The following is a 26,176-nucleotide window of genomic DNA, read 5'->3' as shown; positions in this document are numbered from 1 at the left end:
AGGGAGGGAGGGGGTGATGGGAAGAGAAAACTGAGCAAAGTTGTGAGATCTGCCTTTTATAGATTATATTTTTGGGGTATTAAGGTTTTCAGAAAGGGAAGTCAGCTAAGAAATTGCTAAAATGTGAATTTCAAGGCATATTTACAACTTTTTTTTCCTCATAGTTCTGCATGGGAGATGTCAAAATGGGGTTATAAAAGGATTGTAAAATTTCAATAAATACTTTTAAGAAATTACATATCAGTGTGTGGTGTAAAGTCCTGTCAATCCAACATGAAAAAGGGAATCACTCATTTTGCCCAAATTTTACACGTTTGGCTTTGGTTCAGTAACCAAGGCTCTCCTTGTGTTTAGATAGAAAGTCTGTCATCAGTTTAATAAAAGTGATCTTAATACAAAGGAAAGGTACAACACAATGGAGTCTTTACATTTTAATGGGAAAATAAGTGGAAAATAAAAAAACACTAGGTGAAGCACATAAGATATTTCAAATATACCATCACTATGCAACATGGGCGCAACTGTTCACATGCAGGATGACTTGGCTCACATCTTGGACTCCTTCTTGACTTTAAGGAACTCTGCCATATTAGAGAAATATTTCTGGTTGGCTTCAGCCACCTTCTTCTCTGCCGCCTGTGGGTTTACAATCTCCAGCCCCTGCAGACGAGAGCAGAATCACAGCGAGCTTAAATAAACTGGTGCTGTGATCAGAAGGAAATGCTTAAATTTGACACCCCCTTCTTACCTGCAAGGGAGTGAAAGCTACACTGGAGCTGGTTCCTGAGGAGCGATCCCTGACTGTGGACTTTCCTCCATATGTCATGCTCTGCCTCTGCAATGTCCTCTGTTGCAGATGGGATAAAAAAAATTAACAAAGACATTTATAATTATATATAATTATATTATTGATCATTATTATTATTATCAATTAGAAAAATCAGCCAGAGGTAGAGGAAAAATTGAGTCATTAATGCATTTACCTGCAGTGATTTGGAGATTCGAGCCTTGGTAGCTTCATTGACCTGAGCCTGCCTGACTCTGCCACTGCCGCTCTTCCCCAGCTGGCCCAGACTGAAACCCAGATCCTCCTGATAGGCATCATCTTCAATCTGAAACACCACATCAGAAATAAACTCAAAACCATGTTGATTAAGCATCCTCTTAAATGATTAATTTCTAATGCAAATCAGCACTGTGGGATGAGAGGCCTAAATTCTGTTGAAGGATTAAAGACATCACCTACACCTAGAAAAACTAGAGAGGAAAAAAAACATTTACTTTTAAGAGTTTGTTGCAATTTACAATTGTTCATTAGGTTGTGACAAGAGTTGTTATAAAAAGCTTCACTTCATTCCCATCCCTAAATTACATACTATCCCACCAAGCACCACTTTCACAGAGATTTAGCTAGTTTTGTTACCAAGAAGTGAAAGTTTTAACAATTAATAATACAAGAAGATGAAAATAGAGAAACACACAAAAGCATTAAAAATATAAAAAAATAACAAATGTGAAAATATTCACAAACCTCTGCAAATGTCATTCGGTTGGCGTGTTTCCTGATCTCAGTCAGGCCGAGCCGCTCCTTCATCTTTCGATACCTACAGCAAAACGCATCAGCGCAGCGTTCAGTCATGCTGTATACCGAGTACCAGTCAAAGGTTTGGATACACTTACCCATTGGATTTAATTGGAAAGTGTGTCTGTATGACTGGTACAGTTTGAGGCATTTTTAAACTCAGTTATGCAAGTTTCTTTGCTTGCTTCCCAGTGCTCTTTCTTGCAGTTTTTAAACTTTTTTTTACTCTGGAATGGGTGTGATTACATATTTACAGTTTTGTCCAAGGTTGCGTTTTCAATGGACAGTGACATTTGTTTAAAGCATTCAGAATCCCATAGGAGCCAGTTTTAAAACGTATTTAAAAGCATCTTTGACCTAACTGGATTAAAATAGACCTGTTGAACAGAACATAGGTTGTTTACCTCCTTCCTCCTCTTTTCTTTCTCTGTCCATCCAGTGGAGCTGGAAGTGGTTTCACCTGCTTCACTGGTGGAGGCTCCTGCCATTTATCAAACTTCCTCTCTATCTCTTCCTTTAAATCATAACCAACCTGCAGGTGTGAATTAGTTTGGTGATAAATACATTTGAAGGGATAAACTTTAAAAAAATTTCAGTACAATAAGTGCATAGATCTGTGTTTTTCTTAAGGTCACCTTTCCATCTGAACTCTCATGGAAACTGTCCACTCGGGCAGCTAGAGTGCATTTTGCAGCCACCAATCGAGCTGCCTTCCTCCTGAGGTCCTTAAGAGGAAAGTAAAGAAAAAGAAAGGTTACCTTTAGCTTACCAGATCTAAGGAAAATCCTCTAAAATTGTTTAATCGTGCACATGTATTTACTAACAGGTGGCAGTGACTGGACAACATCACAGTGATAGATGAAGCCTGTGTGGGGAAGCAAAGATGTGCTGCTAAAGCCAGACAGCGTTCTCCTCTGGGCTCCCAGCAGCATCAGGTTACAGGCCGGCATCTTTGAGAGGTTAGTGAGGCCGCCAGCGATACCTGCAGCCAGAGAAAGGAAAACAGACATGATGATGGTCAGGATCAGACAAAATGTCCTTCTGTAAATGTGTGTGCAGCCCCGACTGTGCTCTCACCCATGATCTTTGCAGCAGTTGATGCTCCAACAATGATGGACAGGTTCGGAGCTATGAACGACATTCTGGATTCTACATACTCGTATATCTTGTGTTTAGACTGGTTTAGCTCCAGAGCCATGTCACAAGCTTCCTCTAACTGCTTCAGTTCATCGTCACTTAGCAACGATCTGAAGAAAAAAATAAAAATTAAGTTTAAGTGCACATATTGAACTAATAAGAGCTAAAGCTTCGGCTGGCACAAAACTAGCAAGAAAATCTTTGTGGATGATAAGCTGCCTATTATACTGCTACCATAGATTATGAGGAAAAACTCACCCCTGTGTAGTTGATGCAGTGACACTGACAACCATAATAGTGGCATTGGTTAGAATTTGTTGCAGCGTTTCATTGTTTTTACATTTCTCCAGATTGTTTCCTAGTTCCTTAGTAGGGAACACAAAAATGAGAGAAAACATGATGGTTAAACCAAATGCAAGGAAATACTGAAAAAAAAGCCTTTTTCACCAATTTAGGTAAAAATTAAAGTCATTATGAGGATACTGCAGCTGAAAACATACTGGAGAGATAAAGGTAAAGAGCAAAACAAAACTGGGTTAAATTTCCATATGCTGTTTGTAAAAGTCTCAAAATAAAAAATGCTGTTTTGGATTTTTCCATCACACTACAATTATCTCATCCTCCTCACTAGATCAATCAGTGGACTTCTAAAATTAGTGATAAACACCCTTGACTGGCTTTAACATGGAGCCAAAAGCTTATAGAGGTCTAAGGATGTAACTTGAAAATATATAATCCACATTAACAGCAAATTAGAATTCATTATTGTTCTTATAGAAGTGATGCCCATACATTCAACAATGAAAAAAGACTGAAAAAGTCACTGAGTTGGTTTACATGGATAACTCAGAGTAATGAGATAAGATGAGATCTACATGCATTTCTGAAAAGTGACAACTGAAAAATCCATGTACATTTTCCAGTCCACTATCAGAGTACATATATATGTAGTGACATAGCTTCGTGTTATTTTGAAAACATACAGTCTTTTTTCAACATAGCATCACCCATAGTCTCATATTTAACCTGCTAATGTGGGAAATAAGATGCAAACTAGACTTCATGCGAATGTTAGTCCGAAATGTTGCTGCTCAAGTCCTCACTAAGACCAAGAAAGTGGATCATATAACTCCAGTCCTCAGATCTTTACACTGGCTTCCTGTCTGTCAAAGAACTGACTTCAAAGTCCTGCTGTTAGTTTTCAAATAACTGATTGTTTTAGGGCCAAAATACAATCAAGATCTTCTGGTTCGTTATGAACCGCCCAGGTCCCTCAGGTCATCAGGGTCAAGTCTAGTTTCTGTTCCCAGAGTGAGAAATAAACATGGAAAGGCAGCTTTCAGATTTTATGCTCCTCATTTGTGGAACAAACTTCCAGAAAACTGCAGGTCCATTGAAACCCTCAGCAGTTTTAAAATCAGGGTTAAAACTTTTCTATTTTCTGCCACCTTTTATCAAAACAGCCAGTAATTCCTCACACTGTTTTTCTTTTGTTCTGCTCCCGTTATGACGGCGAAGCTTTTTGCACATGTGCAGATGTAAAACACTAAATAAATCAAATATCCACAGGCATAAAACGAGTATTAGGCAGAAATTTAGGTGTGTTAACTTGATTTCTCCCAATCAGATAACTGCTATTATCTGATAAAAGGCTAGATTATGCCATCTACATGATCACTTGATTTATCTGATAACTCCAGAAATCAGGCAATGATCAGAGTTTTGGTGTGCATATTGGTGAAGTGATCCAGCGATGGATTTCTTATTTAAAAATCTAAGTCAAAATGTCAACTTACTTTGACTGTTCTGATGTAATCTAAAGAATCTGGCACCAGAGACTCGAGCTCTGGAAACCTCTTGGAGTATTTGTCCCTTGTAAACTTGTGAATGATATCTGAAAACACAGAAGGCACAAATGAGAAAACTCAAGTTATAGAGAACAGAGCAATATTCATCACACTTCTCACATTATGTTTGTTTAAGCATAAAGAAAAAGTTAACTCACTGAGTTCATTGTCGATCTCCACTGTGAGGTTGTTGGCTGCTACAATCAGCCTGTATTCTGGGTCAGCCTCAACAGGGCCAGACACTAAAAAGAGCAGATGGAAAATACACTAGATTCATTCGGATTATTTAACATTCAAGCTGAATTGAATGTACTCCAAAAAACATTTAATGCATCTTACAAGATAAAATATAAAATACATTGACACAAATTAAGTAATGACAAACTAGAAATAAGAATAATCTCAATTGCATCACACTCACCATCTGAGTTCTTGCGTTGCTTTCCTATATAGCCTGAAATTTTGTCCATGATCTCTGAAAACTATGACCACACAACAGGGTTATATAGGTCTGTTCAGTCTAGATTTCGAATTGCAAATATTACAGAATATATAAAAAACACACAACACCTGTTTGCTATTGCGGAGCTTCGCAATGGATGCAACACTCTCAGCTTTACTGTAGTCCACTTCCATCTCCTCTGGAATGTCTTCCAGTCCCCCATCTGTCCTTCCTGGTACTGCTTCACCATCACTATCACCCTCCTCTCCCTCTGGATACAGCCCATCCTCTCCCTCATCTCCAGCCTCCTCAAGGTCAGCCAGGAGCTCATCTGCCAGAGACATCTGCAAAGAGATTAAAACTTATGTCCTGTTATATAAATTGCCTTACAGTTGGCAGTCCAACACAAAGCACATACATCATTAATTTTGTACATAAGAATAGGCTATTTTTAAAAAAATCCCCAAAATATTATGAAAACAATGGTCAAATAACCAGTGCCCCATGCAATAACTAGCATTACAGTCTAAATGTGCAAAATCTTTTTTACCCTGAACTTCTGTTTTCTCGTGTAGTTGTATAATTTCACTTTATCAATTCTCGGTAAGCAGTATGAAAAACTACCCTATAAAATGTTTTGTCTTTTTCCAATTTTATGAAAACAGATGCAGGAAAAAACTCAGGGTATCGTGTCCACCATATCAAACAGCATTAATAAATGCGCAATGGACAATGCCAAAAATCTGAAAACATATTTTTGATGTGCCATCAGTGACTGTGACTACACTTGGCCGTAACGTTGTTAGCTAGCTCGAGTTAGCAAACGTTTGTTGGACGTCACTGGAAGATTTCTTAGAAACGTTAACTTACCCTGGAGGTTCAAATTCCAGACAATAGATAATCACTACGAAAAAAAGAAATAAAGAACAACTTATAAGGTGATATACTCTCCGCTATGCAAATACACGTAAGGCTCCTTTATTTTTCTCATGTACCTAAAGCGGTATCCTAGGCGCAGATTAAATACGTAACAACATTCGCAAGGCATTCTGGGAAATCGTGTCAAAGACCCCGTTAACAAGGAAAGAAGAGGGTCAACGTGTTTTTTTGGTTAAGAATTCAAATTTGTAGGATTACAAACAATGAGATTTATTGTCATGACACATTTCAAATAAGAGGTTCACATTTTGTAATCTTTATTCTCTTGTTTGTACCGTATCCCCCTTGAAAACCTTTCTTTAAACAATACAAGTTCAAACCAACATTTAAACAGACTAAACGAACGGACAAGTTGGATTTAGGCTGCATGTTCAACTGTTATTAGTAGAAAAGAAAATGGGCTGAATTAACAAATACACAAACAAATGGAGTTATTTACTGATGAAAGGCTTTGATTTGTCATGCTAAGCTATATTAACTGTCAATAAACAAGATAAAAGAATGAAAAGACTGCTGAAAATTTAGACATAGGAAAATAAAGAAACATTACAGGACATAGTTCCATACAGTACAGATTGGCATATAATAACAAGTTAAATTATACAAAATACTTTTTTTTCTTTTTCTTTCTTTCCTTTTTTTTCTTTCTTTTTTTTTTTTTTTTTTTAGCAATTGAGACATTTGGGAAAATATTTTGATTTATTTATTATGAATATCTTAATGAAGGTATAACTTAGATGCATTCTGTGCAAAACAAATTGTAGCTAAGTTCAAATATGCAAATAGCACAGAAGCAAATAAATAAATAGAAAGATATAGTAAATACAGAAATCAATTAAAATCATTTCAGAACTAAATTATAAAGAAACTATTTAATTTTCGTGCAGTCTATGAAATACATCTAAACGTAAAAGCTCTAAAATGATATTGTATACACTTGTTTTATGATATTTGTACAAATGCTAAGAATAATTCTAAAATACAGGATTCAAGAAATTTCTGTGTCAAACTGCTGCCTACAAGATCAACTGACTGACTGCAATGACAAACTTTGTCTTTTAATTAAGACTGGACTGGAATCCAAGCATTTACATAGACAGATGAATGGCTAAAGAAAGTGCATTCCCCACACACCTGGGGAATAATACAACAGAACGAAACAGAAAAAGCTAAGATAAGCTGGTACACAGCAAGACTCCCACTGCATAGCTGTCAAATCTGTTTCAGATTTTACAAAGCTCCAGGTTCCTCTTCTTCCAGCATATGCTGCATTTTCCAAAGACTTTTGTAGCCAAAGTGTATGAATAAACTCTGTAAACACTGGCAGGCAGGAGCTCAGCAACCCTTTTCATACAAAATCCTATTGCTGGTAAAACCTGGAATGTGTCCAGCTTTTAGAACCAGAGTCTCATTCTTCCAGTTGCCTATTCAATAAAAAAATATCCTCTGGGTGAATGGCTGGTTATTGGGTAAATTCACTGGCCAGTCCAAGAGGCTTCAGCTCTACAGTTTCCCATGATGACATATAACTTCACACCAAGTGGGGGTCATTGGCAGGACTGACAGTGAAGCGTGATGAAGTCACTGGATTGGCTCCCACGGGTGACCTTGGTTTGACTGAGAAATCATCTTTCCTTTTTGATTCCTTGCTTTTGTTTGGCCCTGATAGAGAAAAACAAAGTAAAGTAATAGCATCATTGTAAGGATCATGGATGATTACTAAACCCTGGGCTGCGGGGAGACAGTCTAGGACAGGGGTGGCCAATGTTGGTCCTCGAGGGCACCAATCTGGCAGGTTTTCCAGATTTCCCTGCTCCAGCACACCTGACTCAAATTAAATGGATCCAACAGCCTATAAGGATCTCCACAATGACTCGTTAGTTTAAGTCAGGTGTGTTGGGGCACGGAAATCTGGAAAACCTGCCGGATTGGTGCCCTCGAGGACCAACGTTGGCTACCCCTGGTCTAGGAATTAACTGTTAATGGGAAAACCATTCAAATTGACAGCCACAATAGTGCACAAAGCTATTGAGAGGCCTTTCACATGTCTTTCCCAGAAGAAATGTCCCATAATCCTGCCATGACTGTCACACATGTACTTTCACTATTGTTGACATACACAATAATAAACTTGCACCAATCCAAGTGCAAGGCAGACATTGAACTAAGAATATACATTAATTAACATGCTCACACTGAAGCAAGAGAGTTTTAACTAAAAATACCTCAAAGGAAACATGGTATCCTCTCTTGGAGCTTTGAAATCTTGACTCAGAGGGCTACAAAAGATCATGAAAGTATCTAATTTAGGTTATTCTGAGTGTGCAAGAGTAAATTCAGCGTGCCAGCTTTCATTACGCTGGGAAATTAGGTGATGACTGTATGAGATGGAGAGTGGAAGTCAAGTGAGCAGCAGAAAATGTGTTGGGAAACACAGCTTAAGCCTTGCATTGTTGAGTGCAGGATTAATGTCCCCACTCAGCTCCACATGTCACAGTGTCGAGCAGGATGATTTTAGGAGATTAATTCTGCCTCCATATTTGGAGAGGAGATGGCTGAACTGAAGGTTTTCCATTTAGGTGGGTGGGGATGAGTTGGTGGCTGTCAGGCTTCATTATGTCATTAGTCACCTCAAAGTAGGAATGGAAACATGTTGCAGACTAATACACATTATTCCAGTAGTCTATTGATGGCAATTGTGTGAAGTAGAGGAGTTTTGGCAAGAGTGAAAGTCTGTATACAATTAAATCTGGCTGTCTGAACATACAGAAGGCATGTAAGCCAAAAAATTATATGATTCATTCTGCATCTTCTTGTTAACATAACACATTTTTTAACTCACCATGCAAGTCCAATTTGCTGCTTTTGACGGACACTGAAGCTGGACTTGTAGGAGCTGAAGAGCTCAACTCATTGGTTGGAGTTTCCTGTTGCAAATAAAGAGATGATCAAACATCCTTTTAAATCAAGCACATTCTTCTACACATAAGTTTAATGGCAAATGGGAAATACCTGATCAAAGAGATATATTGTGACATCATCAAAAAAGGACACATTCCTCCCTCTGTCCCTCTCTCTCTCCAGGGGCTCCTTGGGTGATTTCAATAGACTCCTCAGCCCTACACGTTTGTCCACATCGGTCTCTGTGACAACAATCACCCTGCGGGAGCTTTCATCCTCTTGGTCATCCTCCTCCTCTTCTTCATCTGGGTCACTTCCTGATGACAGACCTCTCCGTCTTACTATCCGATTTCCAATGGCTCCATCCCCAAATCCCCCTTTGCCACTTGGTGGAAGGGTCAAAGCGAGAGGAGGGAGGGCGAGAGACAGCCGAGCTAGCTTTGCTATAAAAAATAGAAATGAAAAATAAAAGAAGAGCAAAGGTGTGAGCCAGCTGTGGTCAAAATTTGTAAGATTTATCTGACCATGCTATAATATTTATCTTAAATGTTACACTTTAATAGCATATGATATATATAACTTGCTGTTTTGTAAAAGCCATTTCATAGTTTTATTGATCCAGCCTTTCCTCCACTAGGCCTAAACACATTTCTGTTTATTGTCAATGTTGATTTTATGCAATCTGTGCATCTAACAACTGGCAGTAGGTACGGGAGCTACATGCAGCCCACCTGAGCACCACAAAGTAATGGTGGGAGAAGAACTCAAACCTTTCACTTAAGCAAAATACCATCATTTAAAAATAACAACATTCCCAACCTTAATATGAAAATTTTATCAATAAAATAAACTAGAACACTTATACAAAATACAAATTACATTTCAAAATGGCCTCTGTCCATGTTTTGTTTGTATGTTATATTACTGAATTTATAATAATGATGATGTATTAACATGCAAGCAGCTTCATTTTCTGATTAAAAAATTACTTTTATATATATATATATATATATATATATATATATATATATATATATATATATATATATATATATATATATATATATATATATATATATATATATATATATATATAATAAACAGATAAATAGTTAATAGGTAGAGTGAGAATAGACTACCATAGAATCAACAGAAGTTTCTAAGACAAGGCTAAATAAATGAACAAATGCAAATAAAGACACTATTATGGTTCATTGCATTGCATTAGCTAACATATAACAGGTTTGATAAATTTTCAAATGGTTCAATGCACTTCATAATTATAATGCTTTCACAACTTTTCCATGACTGGTTATTCACTTCCTCAATGCATACATGCAGTCTTACCACAAGTCCAGAAAAAAGAATAATTTAGAAGTTTCTGCAACCAGTAAATGAATAAAAAAATAAAGGTTTCCTCTTCTCTGATGAAGTTTGCAGTCAGCCTGTAGTTAGGCATTATTATCATTGTCATTATTATCATTAACTGGTTAAGAAAGGTAAAGATTGTTTATGGTTAAGTGAAGAGGAAAAAAATCAAATTGTAAACAAACTTAATTAAAAACAAATTAAAAGCATTAACAAATACTTGAGGAGTAGTAACTGATTAATAGAAAGTACAACAGTGTTGTGTGCATGCTTTAACATGATACCTTTCATTGCCTGGTTTGCAGTAGGCTGCGTCGTTGTATTCTCAGGTTGTTCAATCACAGTGAGTGGCTCAGATTTAGTTTTATCAGAGTCTGTGAGCAGCTGGTCGCTGGGGTCAGCTTCCTGCTCCTCTTGACTAAAATAAAGAGAAACAGATGCGAAAATACAATGATTAAAAATCAATTTTCTAAATACCAGACCAAAATATTTCCTGACTTGCACTCTTTAGTTTCAAGTTAGGCTTGCAGATGTTTTGGTTTTATTGTAGGGGTGTATTGTTTTTTTGTTTGTTTGTTTGTTTTTCCAGACAGTAATGTAACCTAGCAATGAATGGCTTCACCACATAAACATTTTTGGATTGTGTAATAAAAAAGAAAAGAAAGACATTGCCAGTCATCATAGCTGGCAATGAATCTAGGATGCAGCGATGGTACACCTGCAAAACAATGTCAAATGAGAACAACTTCCATGCGAACGGGCGGACAAATATGGTATTTACAGATTTTAATTTGTTAAACCGAGATGCAACATAGATGATAAAACTTGCTGCTCCACAAAGAGAAGGGGACTGAGAAGATATTAAGGGGAGAAGAACCTCACTTCGTATGAGAGGGTGAGTGACAGGTTTATCTCAGCAATCGACATCCTGGAGTCAGACTAGTTAAGATGTAACGACATCTGTTGTTAAAGCATTGAAGAGATAATAAAACAACTTCATTTTCCAGGGTTAGTGTATGATTGACCTCAGTGTGACAAGTTCTGTCGTAACTATTTTTTACAGAAGAAATCATTTCAGTAAAAATCTGCCAGTGTGTTACATAGATTATATAACCAATTGTAGACAAAGGAATCCCCTAAAAAATAATAAATCTATTTAAAGAAAGGAATATAAATTAGGAAATAATTATAGAAATAACTGTATAAATGTGAAAATTTAAAGACAAAATATTATTTTTTTATTTTTCTTTCCTTTTATTCCATCCTAAAGACTGTATGTGTGTATATCCTTTAAATGCATTTTTTTTCTTTAATTTTGTCTCAGTCATTTACTCACCAGCTTCTATTAAGTTCCATTTGTTTTACTTTGTCTCTTCTGTATGTTAGTATTTCTTATCACTTCTCTACACCTTATGTTAATTTTTGTTCCTTTTTAAATGCACGCTTAATCACACAAAAAAAGTAAATATAAAGACAAAAGAATGAATAAATGTCCTTATATATCATTGAGAAAGTACAAAACAATAATAAAAAGCATTATCATTTTTTTATATTTAATGGTTCATTTATCTCTGCACATTTTTCAAATACATTTTAATAAATAACCTGATTTATGTATTTTATGCAAATTACTATGAATGATTTTTTTTCTTTTAAAATTTCATGATTTACTTTTATCCATTTGTTTTTACTTAATTTTTTTCCATTTAGCTTCTTGTATTTCTAATGTCTTTATTGTTTCTGTATAGTTATATTGTTTAGCTGATAAGTTGGTTGGAACATTATTAGTTGATCTGAGAGTTGTTTTTACATTTATTTATATTTCTATATATAATTCTTTATTTATGTTCTTTTTATTTTGCATGTTTATTTCTTCCAAGCTTCCAATCACATGTCAAAGTGTCCTTGGACAAGACACTGATCCCAGTAGTAAACAATGTTCATAAGGTACTGTGTAAAATTGTCTTTAAATTGACTATTTTAAGGCAATATCCTAATTTTCTGCAATGAGTCTAATTTTTCATTAACTAAAACTTTTCAAATTCATGCCACTTTGTTTAGGGCTGCACGGAAGATTATTCTGCATCGGACTTCCATGTTCAGCTTCATACCTCTCCTCCTTTGTTTGGTCTTTCACAGGGGCCAGGTCGCTGCTGCTTTCTGTGACTTGTTCTCCCCAGGGCCGGACTGTAACAGTATCTTTCACAGCTGCCCCCCAGAGCACATTCGTTTTCACATTTTCACTAAGGGAAAACTGCAGCCGTTCTTCACACACCTGAAGCAACAAAGTAAAGCAGTGATGCAGGTGAATAAGCTTGGGTTACATAAGAAGCACTACAACAAATACAGTAAACAGGCTCACCTGCATCATGAAGCCATTTTTAGTTGTCATCTTGGAGAACGATCCCTGCTCCTTGACATCAGTTGTTTGATCTGCTGGTTTCTGCCCATCATCCTTCTCCTCTGCTGTAGACAGATTGTCTTGAGCATCCAGGATCGGGGATTGTTTAGATTCCACCAACTTATCAGAGTTGTCAGAGATCCAATCCTTCTTCAAATCCAACCTGCTACCCTCAGGAGTAGAGTCACAAATCTCATCACATGCATCACTACCATCTGTGCTGCTATCTTTCTGCTCAGGTGTTTTCTTCAAAGACTCCAGCAACTCTAAGTTCCCCAAGAAAATCTCCCCCAAACTTTCCTCTTCATCCCCAGAGATGCAGCAGAGTTGTTCCAGTTTTTCAAAATCCTCCAGTGGCTCCTCATCCAGATCTTTCCACTCTGAAATCAGTAATTCAGGGATGTTGCTAAGGGGATCTTGGGGTGCAGAGGGCACTACAGATGATGTATTCTGACAAAAGCTATTATGATCATTCTGACCTTCTATGTTGGACTGAAGGTTATTCTCATCTGTCAGTGTTATTTGTACAGAGGGGAAGCTCAGATTGGCTGAGATCCCTTTATTCTGAGTTGTAGCAGGTGGTAATTCCTGCAGAGTTGGCTCTGAGACATCTATGTCGTTAGTTGGATAAATATACGACTCTGTCTTAGTACAGACAATAAAGTCTTCTAGATTAATGTGGCTAATAAAGTCTTCAGAGTCTATAACAGATGGAGGTGGACTAGGAAAAGAGTCATCTAAACTCTCCAGTTTATCGTCTTGTACATCCAGGTCTATGCTTGGAGGAGGACTTGGAAAATCTACTGAGCTGAAATTGTCAACTTCTGGATATGACTGATCTATCTCTTCCTGTTTTTTAAAGTCACTGTGATTGGATGGAAGGGGTGGGTCTCTGTAATCCTCTCTAACTTTTACAATGCTCATTCTTTCATCTAGGTATTGCCTTGCAAGCCATGGTCTCACCTCAGCTTCTGAGTTGAAGCCTGATTCATCCGTTTCCAGGTTGGAAAGGTTAACATGAGGAGCTTCAGAGACGCAGTCAGGTATATTTGAGATTTTATTCTCTAAAGTGTGGCTGAGGTGGTTCTCAAAATTAGATTCTGGGTCTTTGTCAGCATGTACAGCAGATGCCTGCCCTTCTTTGTGGATGCTGCAGCATTGATCCTGAGGCCATCTGTTAAAATTTTGATTCTCCCCTGTTTCTGTGGGACCTTCCCTGTCCCTGACCGCCTCTTTGCATGTGAAAATCTGCTTCTCTTCTTTCACTGAGGACTCTTCTTCAGGTATTTCTATGTTCTCGACTTCAATATCAGCAATCTCTTGCTTTACATCACACTTAATAATCTCAATTTCATTCAGGTTCTCTATGTTTTCCTCTTGTTGTATTTCTTCTGCAGCTTGTTGTTTATCTGTAACTTTTGAATCCCATATTTCCTTCACAGAACAATTTCCACTTAATCCTTGTGTTTCATTGGTCAAAGGTTCTTCATAACCTTTCAAGACAGCAGGGTGAGGCTCACTTCCTGCAAGTTCATCATTTTCTTTAGTTTCCCAGTACTCCCGAGCCACGACAAGCCTCTCCCCCGCCTCCCACCCCTTATTAGCAAACCCAGAGAAAAATTCACTCCTTAGTTCAACTTCTTGCCTCCTCTTTTCTGGGGAGGCCCATTGGTCATTTTCATCAGGCCACAAGCGCAAGTCCTCAGACTGTGACAGACGGTGACAGTCAAGCTCACCCTTTACCACTCCAGATCCTGGTTTCTCCTCATCTTCCTCCAGAGCACTCCATAAGTCTTCAGTGATCACATCCAGTCTATCACAAGAGTCGCCATCCACGTTTTTAACAGAGTCTTTTTTACTTACTGCCCCGCTCAAGACAGCCTGTTCCATCAGGGTGTTTCTCAGCTCTGCTGAAGCTAGATTTGCCTCTGTCTCCACCCTGACCTCTTTATCCTCTCCACCGTCTAAGCAGTGAAGGTTTCTTAGGCCTAACTCGTTGTGGTCTTGGCCGGTCTTCACTTCACATCCCTCAAGCTCTTCAACACCCTGCTCAGTCCATTGATATGTCAGATCACTCACTTTATCTCTTTCTGCCAGGGTTTCATCTCTATGTGTGCAATCACTGGTTCGACTATCACATTTTTCAGATAATCTGGACTTTGTGTTGTCACTTTGAGATGATGCAATAGATTTGTCAGTTTCATTTCTGGATTTCAGAGACTTCAGTGCAGTGAGATCATTGTCTGTCCCTGTAATGCTTGTGTATTCGTTGCATGGGTGAAACTTGCAATCATTTGACAGGCTGCCAGATGAGGACTTGATCAAACTTCCTGTCTCAGCAGGGCTCTTGGAATGTAGCTTTGAGTCTTCAGAGTCATGATTTTTGCTATCTGTTATCTTAGAAATTATGCCATCTGTGTAGTGACTGTCTATCACATATCCACTGCTGTGTGAGACCCCTGTCAGTGGTTCCTCATCTAATTTGGAAAACAACTCATCAATTAAGTCAACACAGTCCTTGACTTCGGGATCATTGGACAGCAGAGCTGAACTTTTACTCTCATTGTGAAAAATGCCTGAATCTTCTCTCTGTGCGAACTCTAGCCCTTTGTTTACAACAGCAATGTTGTTGTCCCAACGAGAGATGTAATTGTCAGGAGACTTCTGAAACATTACATCTGTCTTGTCACGAATCTCAGTTGTCCCCCCTTCAACAGTTTCTGTTTTGCCATCTGACAAATAGGAACCATTTCGTAACAGGGTCTTTTCTCCTGTCTCTCCCTCCTCTTCAGTTTTTTCCTCAATCCCTGTCAACATTCCCCGCTCAGCCCCTCGGCTGCTACTTGACCTAGAGGCAATAAGTCCCTCACTGTTCCTCCTGTTCATACCGTCACCTTCCCAATCACTGTCTGAGAAATAGGCGGAGTCTCGATGTGGAGTTTCATTTCCCAGAGCCCGCCACCCACTGCTTCCCACTCCTCCCCCTGTCCACGAGTCACTAGGTGTGAGGCAGCCTGTGGAGCTGGAAGTCATAGGTGAGAGGACTGAGTCAGTAGGGGTGACGAGCGAGGCATCAGAGGATGGGTCCCACTCTGGAGTGCTTGGAGTTACTGCAGGAATATGTTCTTTTTGGCTGATGTGACACTGGCTTTGTTGATCATTTTCCATACACTGAAAAGTATTTTCTCCATTTGTATCAGCAAAGCTCTTCTTAGCAGAACTCACATTTTCAGAGCTCTCCAAATCAACTTTTTTCTCAGAGTTATACAGTATGGTATCAGACTTCCCCTCTGTTCGGACTCTTCTCTCAGGGCTGCAAGCTTGTCTGTCATCTTTCATTATCTCACCATTCCCTTTTATAGCAACCTTCTCAGTTTCATTTGTAACGGATGATTTGTTCTCACGCAGTATCACAGTGTTGGGCTCTGTACCACTATCAGTGGATTCAGAAGTAGAGAACTCAGACAGATCTGTTTGCTCTCCTCTGGCAGGTAAGGCAGGTCCATCTGAACTTTCCTCCTCTTCCTTCTGACATTCAAGTGTTTGGTTGTGCAATAAACCATTTTTCGGCATGATTTCTGAAAACACAAACTCCCCAGACTGGCAGTGAGGAGTGTTGTTTCCTTGGCTGTCTGGTTTAAGTGGTTGTTTATTTGATCCTATGTGAAGAATTGGGATCTCAGGTCTGATGGAAACCTTTATTTCACTCTTCTTAGCACGCTTGGTGACTTGGGCATAGATGGCCTCAGTTTGTGTATCATCTTTGCCTTTATTGGATGCTCGTATGGAGCTCTCTGACTGGAAACTGATGGTCTGGGCGGAATTTGGGTCAATGCATATGGACTCATATTCAGGGGAAAGTGGAGTAGGAGAGCAGGATGGATCTGGTTCCTTCCTGTTTGTGGCAGCATTTTGTCTTGATATGATTTCAGTCAGAAATGTTTCTGCTGACTGGATCTCTTTTAGGAACTCTTCTCTGGTCATTTCGATTTTCCGTGGCTCTTTCTCAGTCCTATATGCTTCAGATTCTTGCTTCTCAACAGTGATCTCAGACAGGAGAGAGCGGGATCTCCGTATTCCTTTCGAGAAAGCTTCCTCAGCCTCTGTATATGAGGGAAGGCCTGGAACGCAGACATAGGGTCGCAACCTGGATCCTGCAGGATACAGGTACTTTACAGGATCACTTTCTGATTCTTCCTCCATATCCACATCTGTTCTCCCTGTGTCGATCTCTGTGAGAAAAAGATCCTTCTGGAATGATTCATTAGTGACTATTTTGTCCTCCTCGGCTTCTGTCCTATTGATATGTTTCTCTTGTCCCCACGAGTGTCCTGCTGAGCCCATTTCTGTGATCAATGACTGAGAGCGGCGCATCCCTTTGTTGGGCAGCACAAAATTTCCCCATCTCTCTCCATCTTTTTTATCCATTGTCTCTCTGTCCCATGATGCCTCTGATTTGGCTTCACTTGACTCTGTCACACTTGATATCTCTGTCAGAAACAGATGCATGGGGGATTTCCTGGCTGCAGCAACAAGTTCTGCCTGAAGTTCAGCATCTTCCTTCCAAATGGCGGGCAGGATAGTGTCAAGGCGTGACTGAGTCCTTTTCATTCCCCTGGAAAAGAGATCTGCAGTGGTTGGGTCTGCGTCCTCAGATAGGCTGGAGTGAGTGACAGTTGTCCCACCACTATATCTCTCTGGGGACATGAAAGGAGAGTCGTCCTCATCTGAGTAGGTGGGACTTGATGAAGACTGCCTGTCTATGTGGGGGTTTGTGGTCTGGGTACGAGGTGGATTTCGATAAATAGGGCGCAAAGGGTTTTCTCTACGAATAGGAGAGTCGAAGACTTTTGCATGGGAATGAGAGGTCTCCTTAGAGGTATTCAATGATGCTGCATGCCTGTTGTCACTCTCTTTATCAAACACATCACAGGATAGGGGGTCTCTGTTGGATCTCTGCAACTGTGGTTTACTGTATCTTAAGTAAGCCTCAGCTGTGTTGTAGCTGGGGACACTTCGTTGTGGTTTGGAATGGGGAGGGAGAGGGGGAGGACACATTTGAGGAGGTTGAGGGTAAATTGGATGTCTTGATGGGGGAATGGAGGGGGACAGGGATGGAGAGGGTGGCAGAGTCTGTCGGGCCCGATGGAGACCCAAGTGATCAAAAGTAGAAGGAGGGCAGGAGCTCATGTGATGGGGGTCTGTCTCAATTTTTCCACTGATGGTGTAGTGAGGTAATCCTCTATATCCAAGTGGAGGAGCGGGGAGGGGCCGTGAGTGAAGGTGGTTGGATGAAGACATGGACATAGAACGAGGCTTGGGAGGAAGGACTGGAGCTTGAGAAGTTGTGGAGGATTTTTTATCTCCCTCGTTGCTCTTTTTCTTCTCCACCTCATCATCATCACCTAAATCCACAACTGAGAAGTCAGTCACTCTGCTTGAAGTGTCTCTGAACTCAGCCACGCCTGTGTTGGGCACCTGAAGCTGAACCTCACTCGATCGGACAGTTTGGAGTGTTTTTCCACCCTTATCAGAAGAATACGGAAGTCGCTCTTTTCCAAGTGTTCCACTGCGAATCTCCACAAGCTCCAAGTCTCCAGGGCAAACAGAATCAGAGCGAGAAGAGGACTGTGTCCTCCCTTTAAGAGTTGGCGACTTATCTTGGGGAGTGTGCTCCTCTAGTCTGATGTAATATTCACTGGCGAGTGAGGGGCTGCGGGCACTGATCACTGGCACCACAGTAGGAGTGTCCAAGGACTGTCTGTGGTTATTGTTCACAGTCGGGATTGGTTGAGGAGGAGGAAGAGGTTTGTAGCCTCTTCTGGCATGAGCCTTCTCCCAGAAATACTCAAAGTTCAAACCTTTGCTAGTTTCTGTGACTGTCAGGATATCATCCAGTTCAGATGAGGAAGGGGTGATACAGTTCCCCACAGAGTCCAGTAGAGGGTAAGAGCTGTCTCTGTTTTCCCTGCTGTACTCTCTATCCCGATGCCGCTCATTTCCTGCAGTTTGAAAGGCAGGTGGACGGAGAAGGTCCCAGCGTCGCTCAAATGACTCCTCGCTCTCCCCTCTCCTTCCCCTGCCTTCCTCAAACTCCTCATCCTCTTCATCTTCTTCCCCAACACTCCCCCTCGCCATTCCTCTCTCAGCAGCCAAGAGGGAGGAGAGAAGCAGGAATATTTCTGCTACAGAAGGGCGCTGTGATGGTGGTAGCCAACAGGACTGCATGATCTCATACCTGCAGACAAGAGAGAAAGACAAAAAGACTAAATATTGAGAGCAGCTTTTATTGCTTTTTCTTTTTTCTTTTTTTTCTGCACAATTCACTTAGAAGTTAAATACTAACCAATAATCTGCATGGGAGAGCTTAAGTCTGGGCTGTGCCAGCGTGATCTGTCGCTCCCTAATGACAAAGGTCAACACCTCTTCGTCACTCAGGTGTCGGTGGGGCTGAGAGCCAAATTCAAACAGCTCCCATATTACCACCCCCAAGGACCTGGAAAAAAAATGATAAGAACAATTTTCATACACATGTTTCATGTTATGTAATTATTTTCAAAAAGATATCTTGTGTAAAGAGAGTGTGACATCACCAAAAGACTCTTGCAATGCTCCTGCATCCCAATGAGGATGCAGAGGGACATAATCCCAGTGACTCAAGCTACGTTCATCCACTCAGATGACATTATTAACATACTGCAGCATATAGCTGTCACAATAGCTGACTTTCTCTTACACTATTATCATGGCTAAAAGCATTCATGCTAACTTTATTGCTGCAAAATCTATAGAAATTCCTCGTGCTTTTTGGACAGGTTAAATGTAAATAATTTCCTGTTATGATAAATTAACCTTATATCAATGCTTTCTTTCCTTTAAAAATGTTAAACATGTAAAGCATGTAAAAATAAATTAAATAAATCTAAATCCAGTCTTAAAATATCTTTAGAACATACCAGACATTGCTGGTCTTTGTTTGGTCAGTAACAATGAGAGATCCTCTGTACTCCTCCAGCAGCTCAGGAGCAATCCAGCGCAGAGGGATCCATAGCTTGTCTGGAGTTAGGTAATAGTCCTCCTTTACAAACAAATAGATTAACTATTGTGAAAAATATATAATTTATGGAAAGGTTATTTAAGGAGTAAATCAAGCCCAGTTCAACATACCTTGTAATGGTTGTGTGATAGACCATAGTCACCTATCCTGACAGTGAGGTCTGAGGTCAATAGACAGTTTCTCAATGCCAGATCACTATAGTAAAAACACAAAAAACCTTTTCAGAGATCCTTTAATCATGTGTTTGGGGTGAAAGACAGGCACCTTGTTTAAAATCTGACGCATAGCAAGAAAAATTAAACCCATGACTGACCTGTGGATGTAGTTGTTTTCATGAAGATGCAGCAGACCCGAGGTGATCTCGAAAGCCATCCTCTGAAGAGTCAGGAGGTCCCTTGTTGGGAGGTCTGGAGTCATCCCATCTGACTTGCGCTGGGCTCGCAGATACCTCTTCAGATCACCCTGAATTGTACATCAGAGCAATAACGCAAACAGTTAAGTCAGTGTAAGTGGAAGATGAGTTGGTTCCAATTTGACCCTGAGACTGTGCATGGTTTGTGTCCTTCTCTTGAATCAGAGCTGAAGCAAAAGTATATTTATGACTTCTGCACTGAATACATTCCTTCTTAAGTGTTTTCAATAACAGAGTGTCAGAGGCAATGTGGGAATTGGTAATGAGTTAACAATCTTTGCTACTAGTCATTTATATAGCAGGAAGGACAAGGGAAATGAAGACTGGATAAAAGGATGGAAAATCTGTTCAAGACGAGGACAACATGAGACCTTATCAGACAGGGTCAAAGCAGCTGTTTGACTTCCCTCACTGTGTTACTAAAATTGATCTGCTTGTGACTTTATTTAGCCTGAGAGTCCACTCCTATGGCTTTCTTAATCAGCCATAGAGCCTCCCAGCTGAGTGAAGGAAAACAAACGGACAGAGCAACAGAACATTTATAATTCTAGTGATAATCAAATTTCAGAGCTTCAGTCATCAAATGATATTCAATGATGGTGTCATGATACAATTTGACAATAATTACACAACAATAAATGGCAATAAAAACTTTAAGACAGTCCTGAGACAACTAAATGAGTCACAAATGATCGACAGTAACAAACCGTACATAGCAGAACTGAAATCCAAGATGTTTATATGAAGCATCTCTTATTTGGCGCTTGTGTTCTAACTTGCAAAACTACTTCATCTATGTTCAATTTAGTTTTGCAATGTTACCATTTTTACTCACCAGCTGACAAAACTCCATAATCAGGAGGAAGGGAATGCTCTCGCTGCACTGCCCCAAACACTGAAGGATGTTGGGATGCTTAAGGCTCCTGGAGGAAGAACCAGAGACCAATCAGAAGAAAGACACATAGAAATCCAGATGCTGTTGCAGTTTTTTCTTTTACTTCAAGGGACAGGAACAGGTCACCGAGTCCATGAATGTATCCTGAGTGTAAGTGTTAGTGTATGTTGTGTTTTGCATGTGTACGTTAAAAAGAGAAGAGGATCACCAGAATGCTACTCACATTTTCAGCCTGCTAAATAAACACTTTGTTCAGCTCTCATCATCAAGAACAAGTTTTATTACCATCTACTGGCAGAAATATTATCAGTATGTAAGACAGTAGAGGAGTAAACAGACATCCCTCTGATTGCTTATGGTTGCTGATTTTATCCTTAGAGTAACAATATTAATCATATTTACGGAGAGATAACACATCTTCAGTTATAGTGTCCATAATGATCTCTTATATCTGTTGCAACTGCACCATAATGTGTTATGAACTCTTTGTGAAATGTTTATCTGTCACTTTTAAATCTTAAATAGGTAGTTGTTAACCTTGAGTTAATCACTTGTACTTTTCTGCGCTACTGTCATACTACATTTATCATTGTGGTAACTTTTTAGCAAAAGTTACATAACGTTTCTTGAGCTTGACAGCTTCTCACACCTGTACGGCTCAGATTCAGCCAGGAACTTCCTCTGCTCCAGGGGGCTGGCGCTGACACGCAGCTCCTTCACCACCGCCTGCGAGGAGCTGGAGTCACACAGCACTTCAGCAAGGATCACCTAGAAGAGACAAAAGACATTGTAGAGGGCCCAAGACGAGATTTGCACTGAAGAGTCTAGGCCAGTATTAAATATAAGGGAGCAGTACATGCTAAAAAAAAATGTATGATGTTAATATTTAACATGAAAATGCAACAGTTGTATCTGAACAGGAGAAATTATTATCAGACCTTTCCAAACCAGCCATTTCCTATCTCCTGAAGGTAGTTTAAAGTGTGTCTTTTGAAGCACTGAGATTTGGAGTCTGTAAAAGAAGAAAAATAAAAAGATTAGGGTCACACAGATGTCAGGTGTTGATATTCTGAGATACAACGTGATGTTCCATCATCTGTGTATTTTTATCCTACTTCTAACTCTGACTTTTCTGGCTCTGTATGTGCAGTGTGAAACTGCGATGATTTATAAATCGATCTATCTTAATCAATCAATTATTTAAGCTGATATGATATGTAAAAATGTTCTTTATCCACCTTTTATGAAGCCATGCTGCTTTTTATCATTATACATAAAAATGCATTTATTATTATTATGTTTGATCAAGCATGAATCTTTGGTGATGCTGTATTTGTTTAAAGTAAAACTGTGACAGCTCTTTTTAATTTCTTTTGTCTGATTTTTTTAAGTGTTAATTAATAAGGAAAATAATCAGCTCTGCTTCCACATCTCATCTTCAAGAGTTCATAATTTGATTTAAATATAATATAATATAATATAATATAATATAATATAATATAATATAATATAATATAATATAATATAATATAATATATAAATATAATATAATTTATCATTTTCATCACTTTAATCCTGCATGTTCAAGCTAACACATACAAATAATAAACAAAAACACATTTAAGAACAGAAAGTGTCTTTGATTAATACAATGCGTGACATGTTCTTCACTCTTCTGTGCATCTCTGCCCTATTGTTCTGCTTGGTCTGCTCATACAGGGCACTGATGCAGAAGTTTCTCAGATCATAGTTTCCACTTCACTGAGGTGCAGTAGGGTGTCCTGTGCTACTAGTTGTGCACTCAGTTTGAAACCTTTAATGGATCCACATCAGTGATTCAGGCAACAGAGCATGTGGGAGTTTTGTGTGCGGAGAACAGCTCTGAACATTTGTCTTGAGGATTTTGCTTAAGTAAGAGTAGCAGAACATAAGAGTCAGGTTACCTGCTCCATTCTGTAGGTTGGGACAGTTGGATCGGTCTCTGACTGGTAAGGTGTAAACCTCAGGGAGGGAGGGACACGATGACAGGCTGTCCTCCTGGATTGGACTGGAACCTCCAGAGCACTCCTCTCCATCTGCATTGTCAAACTCCTGGTTGAACCACAACAGCACAGAAAATCACAATACTGGTATAATCATGAATGAAAGCTATTACTAAATAAGACAGATGGCTTTAGCTGTAACTCGTTAGTGCAAACAATGAGAAAGCAGTAATTCTGAACTAATGTCACAATATCTTCTACATAAAGAAATGCTCTGTCAAATCTAAAGATGAAGGTTTTGCTTGCATTAGACTGAAACGATTATTGACTATTTCTACCTCATTAAGCTCCTCTTAAGAAGAAACATTGGGTCTTCTATATATTTCCACACTAAAACCACATGCAGTTTTAAAGCAGTCTATATAAAAGAGAAAAAAAACCAAAACAAAACACATACACTGGCATGCACAAAATATGTGGCATTACAAGAGAGGTGAATAAATCTCTTACATGTTGAAGACTTACATTGAACCCCACTCCTCTCTTACAGCACAGGCAGGTGAGGAGCAGCAGAACAAAAGAGACAAGCCCCGAGCAAGATATGAGGATGACGATGTAGGGTGGAGGAGAGAGGGATGCAGCTTTGGTCTGAGAAACTGGGAAGAAAATAGGAACAAAAGTACAAGAAATAGATAGATTTATTTAAAAAATTCATGGCATTTGTACTTCTACAAGGGAATTTGAGTCAGTGAAAATGAAAACAGAGATTTCACTGAAGCACAGAAGTGTAAAATCTTGTTACACAGGTGTTGTGTTAAGAGGGAAACCATTGGAGCGATTTCTTAGCTGCAGGTTTGGGACACAGCGGAGAACCCCAATGGACAGTTTGTACCAGGGATTTGAGGGTAAAAAAAAAAACAGGAAAACAAACTAAGTTTAATATAACAAGCTGTCTGGATCAGTTAAAGAAAATAGAGACTGGAATTAAAGTTTGAAACTGGGAAGATATACCATTCCAGCAAGGACAATAAGCATGGGGAAAGGGGACATATCAGAAAAAGCATTCCACTCAGGAAACACAGTTAAAAAAGCAGGGGAGGATGGCTGGAGTTTAATTTAGGTAAAGAAGGAATTCTAAGTGGGAAGGGATCGAAAACTGGAAAAGAATTACTCAAAAGGAAGGTTTACTAGTCAGGTGAGAAAGGGAGGGATCTGGACATTTGATATTTGTACCTCAACGAAGTCGATTGTGGGAAGTGAACCATCTGTAGAAAAGAAAAGGGGCAGGGCAACGTGGTTAAATACCTTCCAGGTAGTGTTTGTAGGTTTCATTAAAAATCTGTAACCAAAAGGTGTAGACGACATAAAAGAGGAACAATGACACCTTAAAACAGTCAAAGGGAGGCAAACTTACTGAACAAGGTGGGAAACTTATATATTACATACATACATCAATTTCAAACCATATTTGCTTATAAAGAACTTTTCTGTGCGATCCAAACTTCATTTTCAGCTGACAATAACAGCTTTGAAAAATACTGCATAATGCTCTGAAATTATAGGGAAATCTGAAAATCATCTATTACATTTTTAAAATGATGGTAACAAATCACAGGTTTTGAAAGTATAGATCTTTAAGTTTGTCATGCCTCATAATATCCTGGTTTCACTGTCAGTGTCCTTCATTAAAATTAAACAATACATTCCTTCACAAGGTCATGATACTATAAACACTGCATACATAAATTTTAAATTAACCCCTATTTAATAATTTAGCAACTAAAATATTGCTCCGACCTCTTTGTTTTTTCTACTCTTTAAAAGAGTTTTCTTAAATGTACCCACCAGAGGCTGCACCATAAACAGAGCAGGAGAAAAGGTATCTTAAGATGCATAATTTCATCCAAATGGGGTCTGGATGACCCAGTCTGTTTCTAATAAAGAAAGAAAACAAAAACAAAACAAACAAAAAACAAAAACAAAAAACAAAAAAACAAAACAAACAAACAAAAAAAAAAAAAACTGGCTCACAAAATTCCAGTAAACATGAGCTCTAGTACGTAAAAAAGGGACAATCGTTGATCATATTTTATTGTCATCCCACCTTCAAAGCAAGGGCAAATTATGAAGTCTGAAACGGGCCTCTTATGCGCGGTCCCCCAAACATGCACCACTAACAACAAACCGGTAGCTCAAATCTTGACGCACAATTCCTGAGCAGTGCCGTTCTTTCATCTTTTCCCAGACAGATGTCCAGACAGACACTGCATATAAATAGGAACATAACACACGGCCTTTTCCACCAGCCTCTGTGCCAGCAGCTCTTATCAAAACAATACACCACCATACAATGACTGCACACATACACAAACACAACACACTGCCAGCTCTTGGGAGCAGAGGACATATTCAGAGTAAGAAAAATAAAGATGTTCGAAGTGGTAAATGTGCTAAATGATCTCTAGTGCCAAGCAGAGGCTATATTTAGACTATAGATCTCCAAATGACCAACGATTCTTAGTCTGCTGCTCATATAGTGCGTGTTCGTTAGAAATGCCATCGATGTAAGATCGCAACCCTCCCATAATATTTTTATCACTGCATGCAAATGTGGTACCCTACCCACCACCCAATCAGCCCTGCTCCTGTTTTCATCAAGTCGGTAACTGCAATTGGCTAATCTAATTCGCGATATGTCTCAGAACTGGCTGACATGACAGTATTCACCCCAGTGTGGAAAGGCCTTTTCATAGCTGACTTCATCCTCCTTTCTCCGGCATCACTGACAGGTTTTCAAACTCCCCCTCCTCCTCCTCCCCCTCTCCTCCGACTCCGCTCACCTTCCCTCTGCGGTGCTCCGAGTGCTCTCTCCGGGCTGAGGTACGACATGATCCCCGCCAGCGCTACCATCGCCCAGCAGTGTGGCCGCATCTTCGCAGCGTCCGAAGCAGCAACACCATCCGAGCGACGCTGCCGACTGTCGGTGTCAGTGTCCTAATCACTCCCGTCCCCGCCGCCACGGTCTGTACCGTCTCCGGGCTCACGCTGTCTCCGTCTCCCCCTCCTCTTTTTCTCCAAATAATAAAGAGCGTCTCCTTGTTATGCTCTCCTCCCTCCCTCCCTCTCTCCCTCCTCCTCTAATCCGCAATTAAACACGGTGTGCGAGATGCTCTATTGTGCATCATCAATCCGTCGCTCTGTGCACAAACATCA

General features: G+C 39.5%; 2 protein-coding genes across 3 annotated transcripts; both read right to left on the bottom strand.

Moving 5' to 3' along the window:
* Nucleotides 1-418: 418 nt before the first annotated feature.
* On the bottom strand, nucleotides 419-6,037 carry prpf31 (PRP31 pre-mRNA processing factor 31 homolog (yeast)). Its single transcript, XM_041988647.1, has 14 exons — nucleotides 5,879-6,037; nucleotides 5,137-5,352; nucleotides 4,988-5,048; nucleotides 4,725-4,808; nucleotides 4,516-4,613; nucleotides 2,978-3,084; nucleotides 2,660-2,829; nucleotides 2,407-2,564; nucleotides 2,218-2,307; nucleotides 1,987-2,114; nucleotides 1,532-1,604; nucleotides 984-1,112; nucleotides 749-847; nucleotides 419-660 (listed from the first exon to the last, which is right to left on the bottom strand). The coding sequence occupies exons 2-14, from the start codon at nucleotides 5,350-5,352 to the stop codon at nucleotides 547-549; spliced, it is 1,527 nt and encodes a 508-aa protein (XP_041844581.1). The 5' UTR covers nucleotides 5,879-6,037; the 3' UTR covers nucleotides 419-546.
* A 99-nt stretch (nucleotides 6,038-6,136) lies between these two features.
* Nucleotides 6,137-26,003, bottom strand: lmtk3 (lemur tyrosine kinase 3). 2 transcript variants are annotated; one of them, XM_041988641.1, is made up of 16 exons: nucleotides 25,804-26,003; nucleotides 23,474-23,619; nucleotides 22,925-23,072; nucleotides 21,920-21,993; nucleotides 21,631-21,749; nucleotides 20,922-21,009; nucleotides 19,988-20,136; nucleotides 19,785-19,869; nucleotides 19,574-19,695; nucleotides 18,964-19,113; nucleotides 12,579-18,855; nucleotides 12,328-12,491; nucleotides 10,501-10,634; nucleotides 8,960-9,291; nucleotides 8,790-8,874; nucleotides 6,137-7,609 (listed from the first exon to the last, which is right to left on the bottom strand). In XM_041988641.1, the coding sequence occupies exons 1-16, from the start codon at nucleotides 25,892-25,894 to the stop codon at nucleotides 7,479-7,481; spliced, it is 8,295 nt and encodes a 2,764-aa protein (XP_041844575.1). In that variant the 5' UTR covers nucleotides 25,895-26,003; the 3' UTR covers nucleotides 6,137-7,478. The 2 variants fall into 2 exon arrangements, with proteins under 2 accessions (XP_041844575.1, XP_041844576.1); XM_041988642.1 differs by having other exon boundaries at nucleotides 23,489-23,619.
* Nucleotides 26,004-26,176: the final 173 nt, after the last annotated feature.

This window comes from Melanotaenia boesemani, chromosome 6 (assembly GCF_017639745.1).
Source record: "Melanotaenia boesemani isolate fMelBoe1 chromosome 6, fMelBoe1.pri, whole genome shotgun sequence".
Lineage (NCBI taxonomy): Eukaryota > Metazoa > Chordata > Actinopteri > Atheriniformes > Melanotaeniidae > Melanotaenia > Melanotaenia boesemani.
This window is presented reverse-complemented; position numbering and strand designations above follow the sequence as displayed.

What these genes read in the sequence shown, in the direction of transcription:
- prpf31 (XM_041988647.1), bottom strand. Translation starts at nt 5,352, where the DNA reads ATGTCTCTGGCAGATGAGCTCCTGGCTGACCTTGAGGAGGCTGGAGAT. An exon ending in ACTGCATCAACTACACAGGG is followed by an intron (nt 2,830 to 2,977) that starts GTGAGTTTTTCC and finishes TTTTTTCTTCAG; the next exon opens with ATCGTTGCTAAGTGACGATG. An exon ending in ACCGAATGACATTTGCAGAG is followed by an intron (nt 1,113 to 1,531) that starts GTTTGTGAATAT and finishes GTGGTGTTTCAG; the next exon opens with ATTGAAGATGATGCCTATCA.
- lmtk3 (XM_041988641.1), bottom strand. Translation starts at nt 25,894, where the DNA reads ATGCGGCCACACTGCTGGGCGATGGTAGCGCTGGCGGGGATCATGTCG. An exon ending in CAACCTACAGAATGGAGCAG is followed by an intron (nt 21,994 to 22,924) that starts GTAACCTGACTC and finishes CTTCTTTTACAG; the next exon opens with ACTCCAAATCTCAGTGCTTC. An exon ending in GAAAACAACTACATCCACAG is followed by an intron (nt 19,870 to 19,987) that starts GTCAGTCATGGG and finishes TTTTTACTATAG; the next exon opens with TGATCTGGCATTGAGAAACT.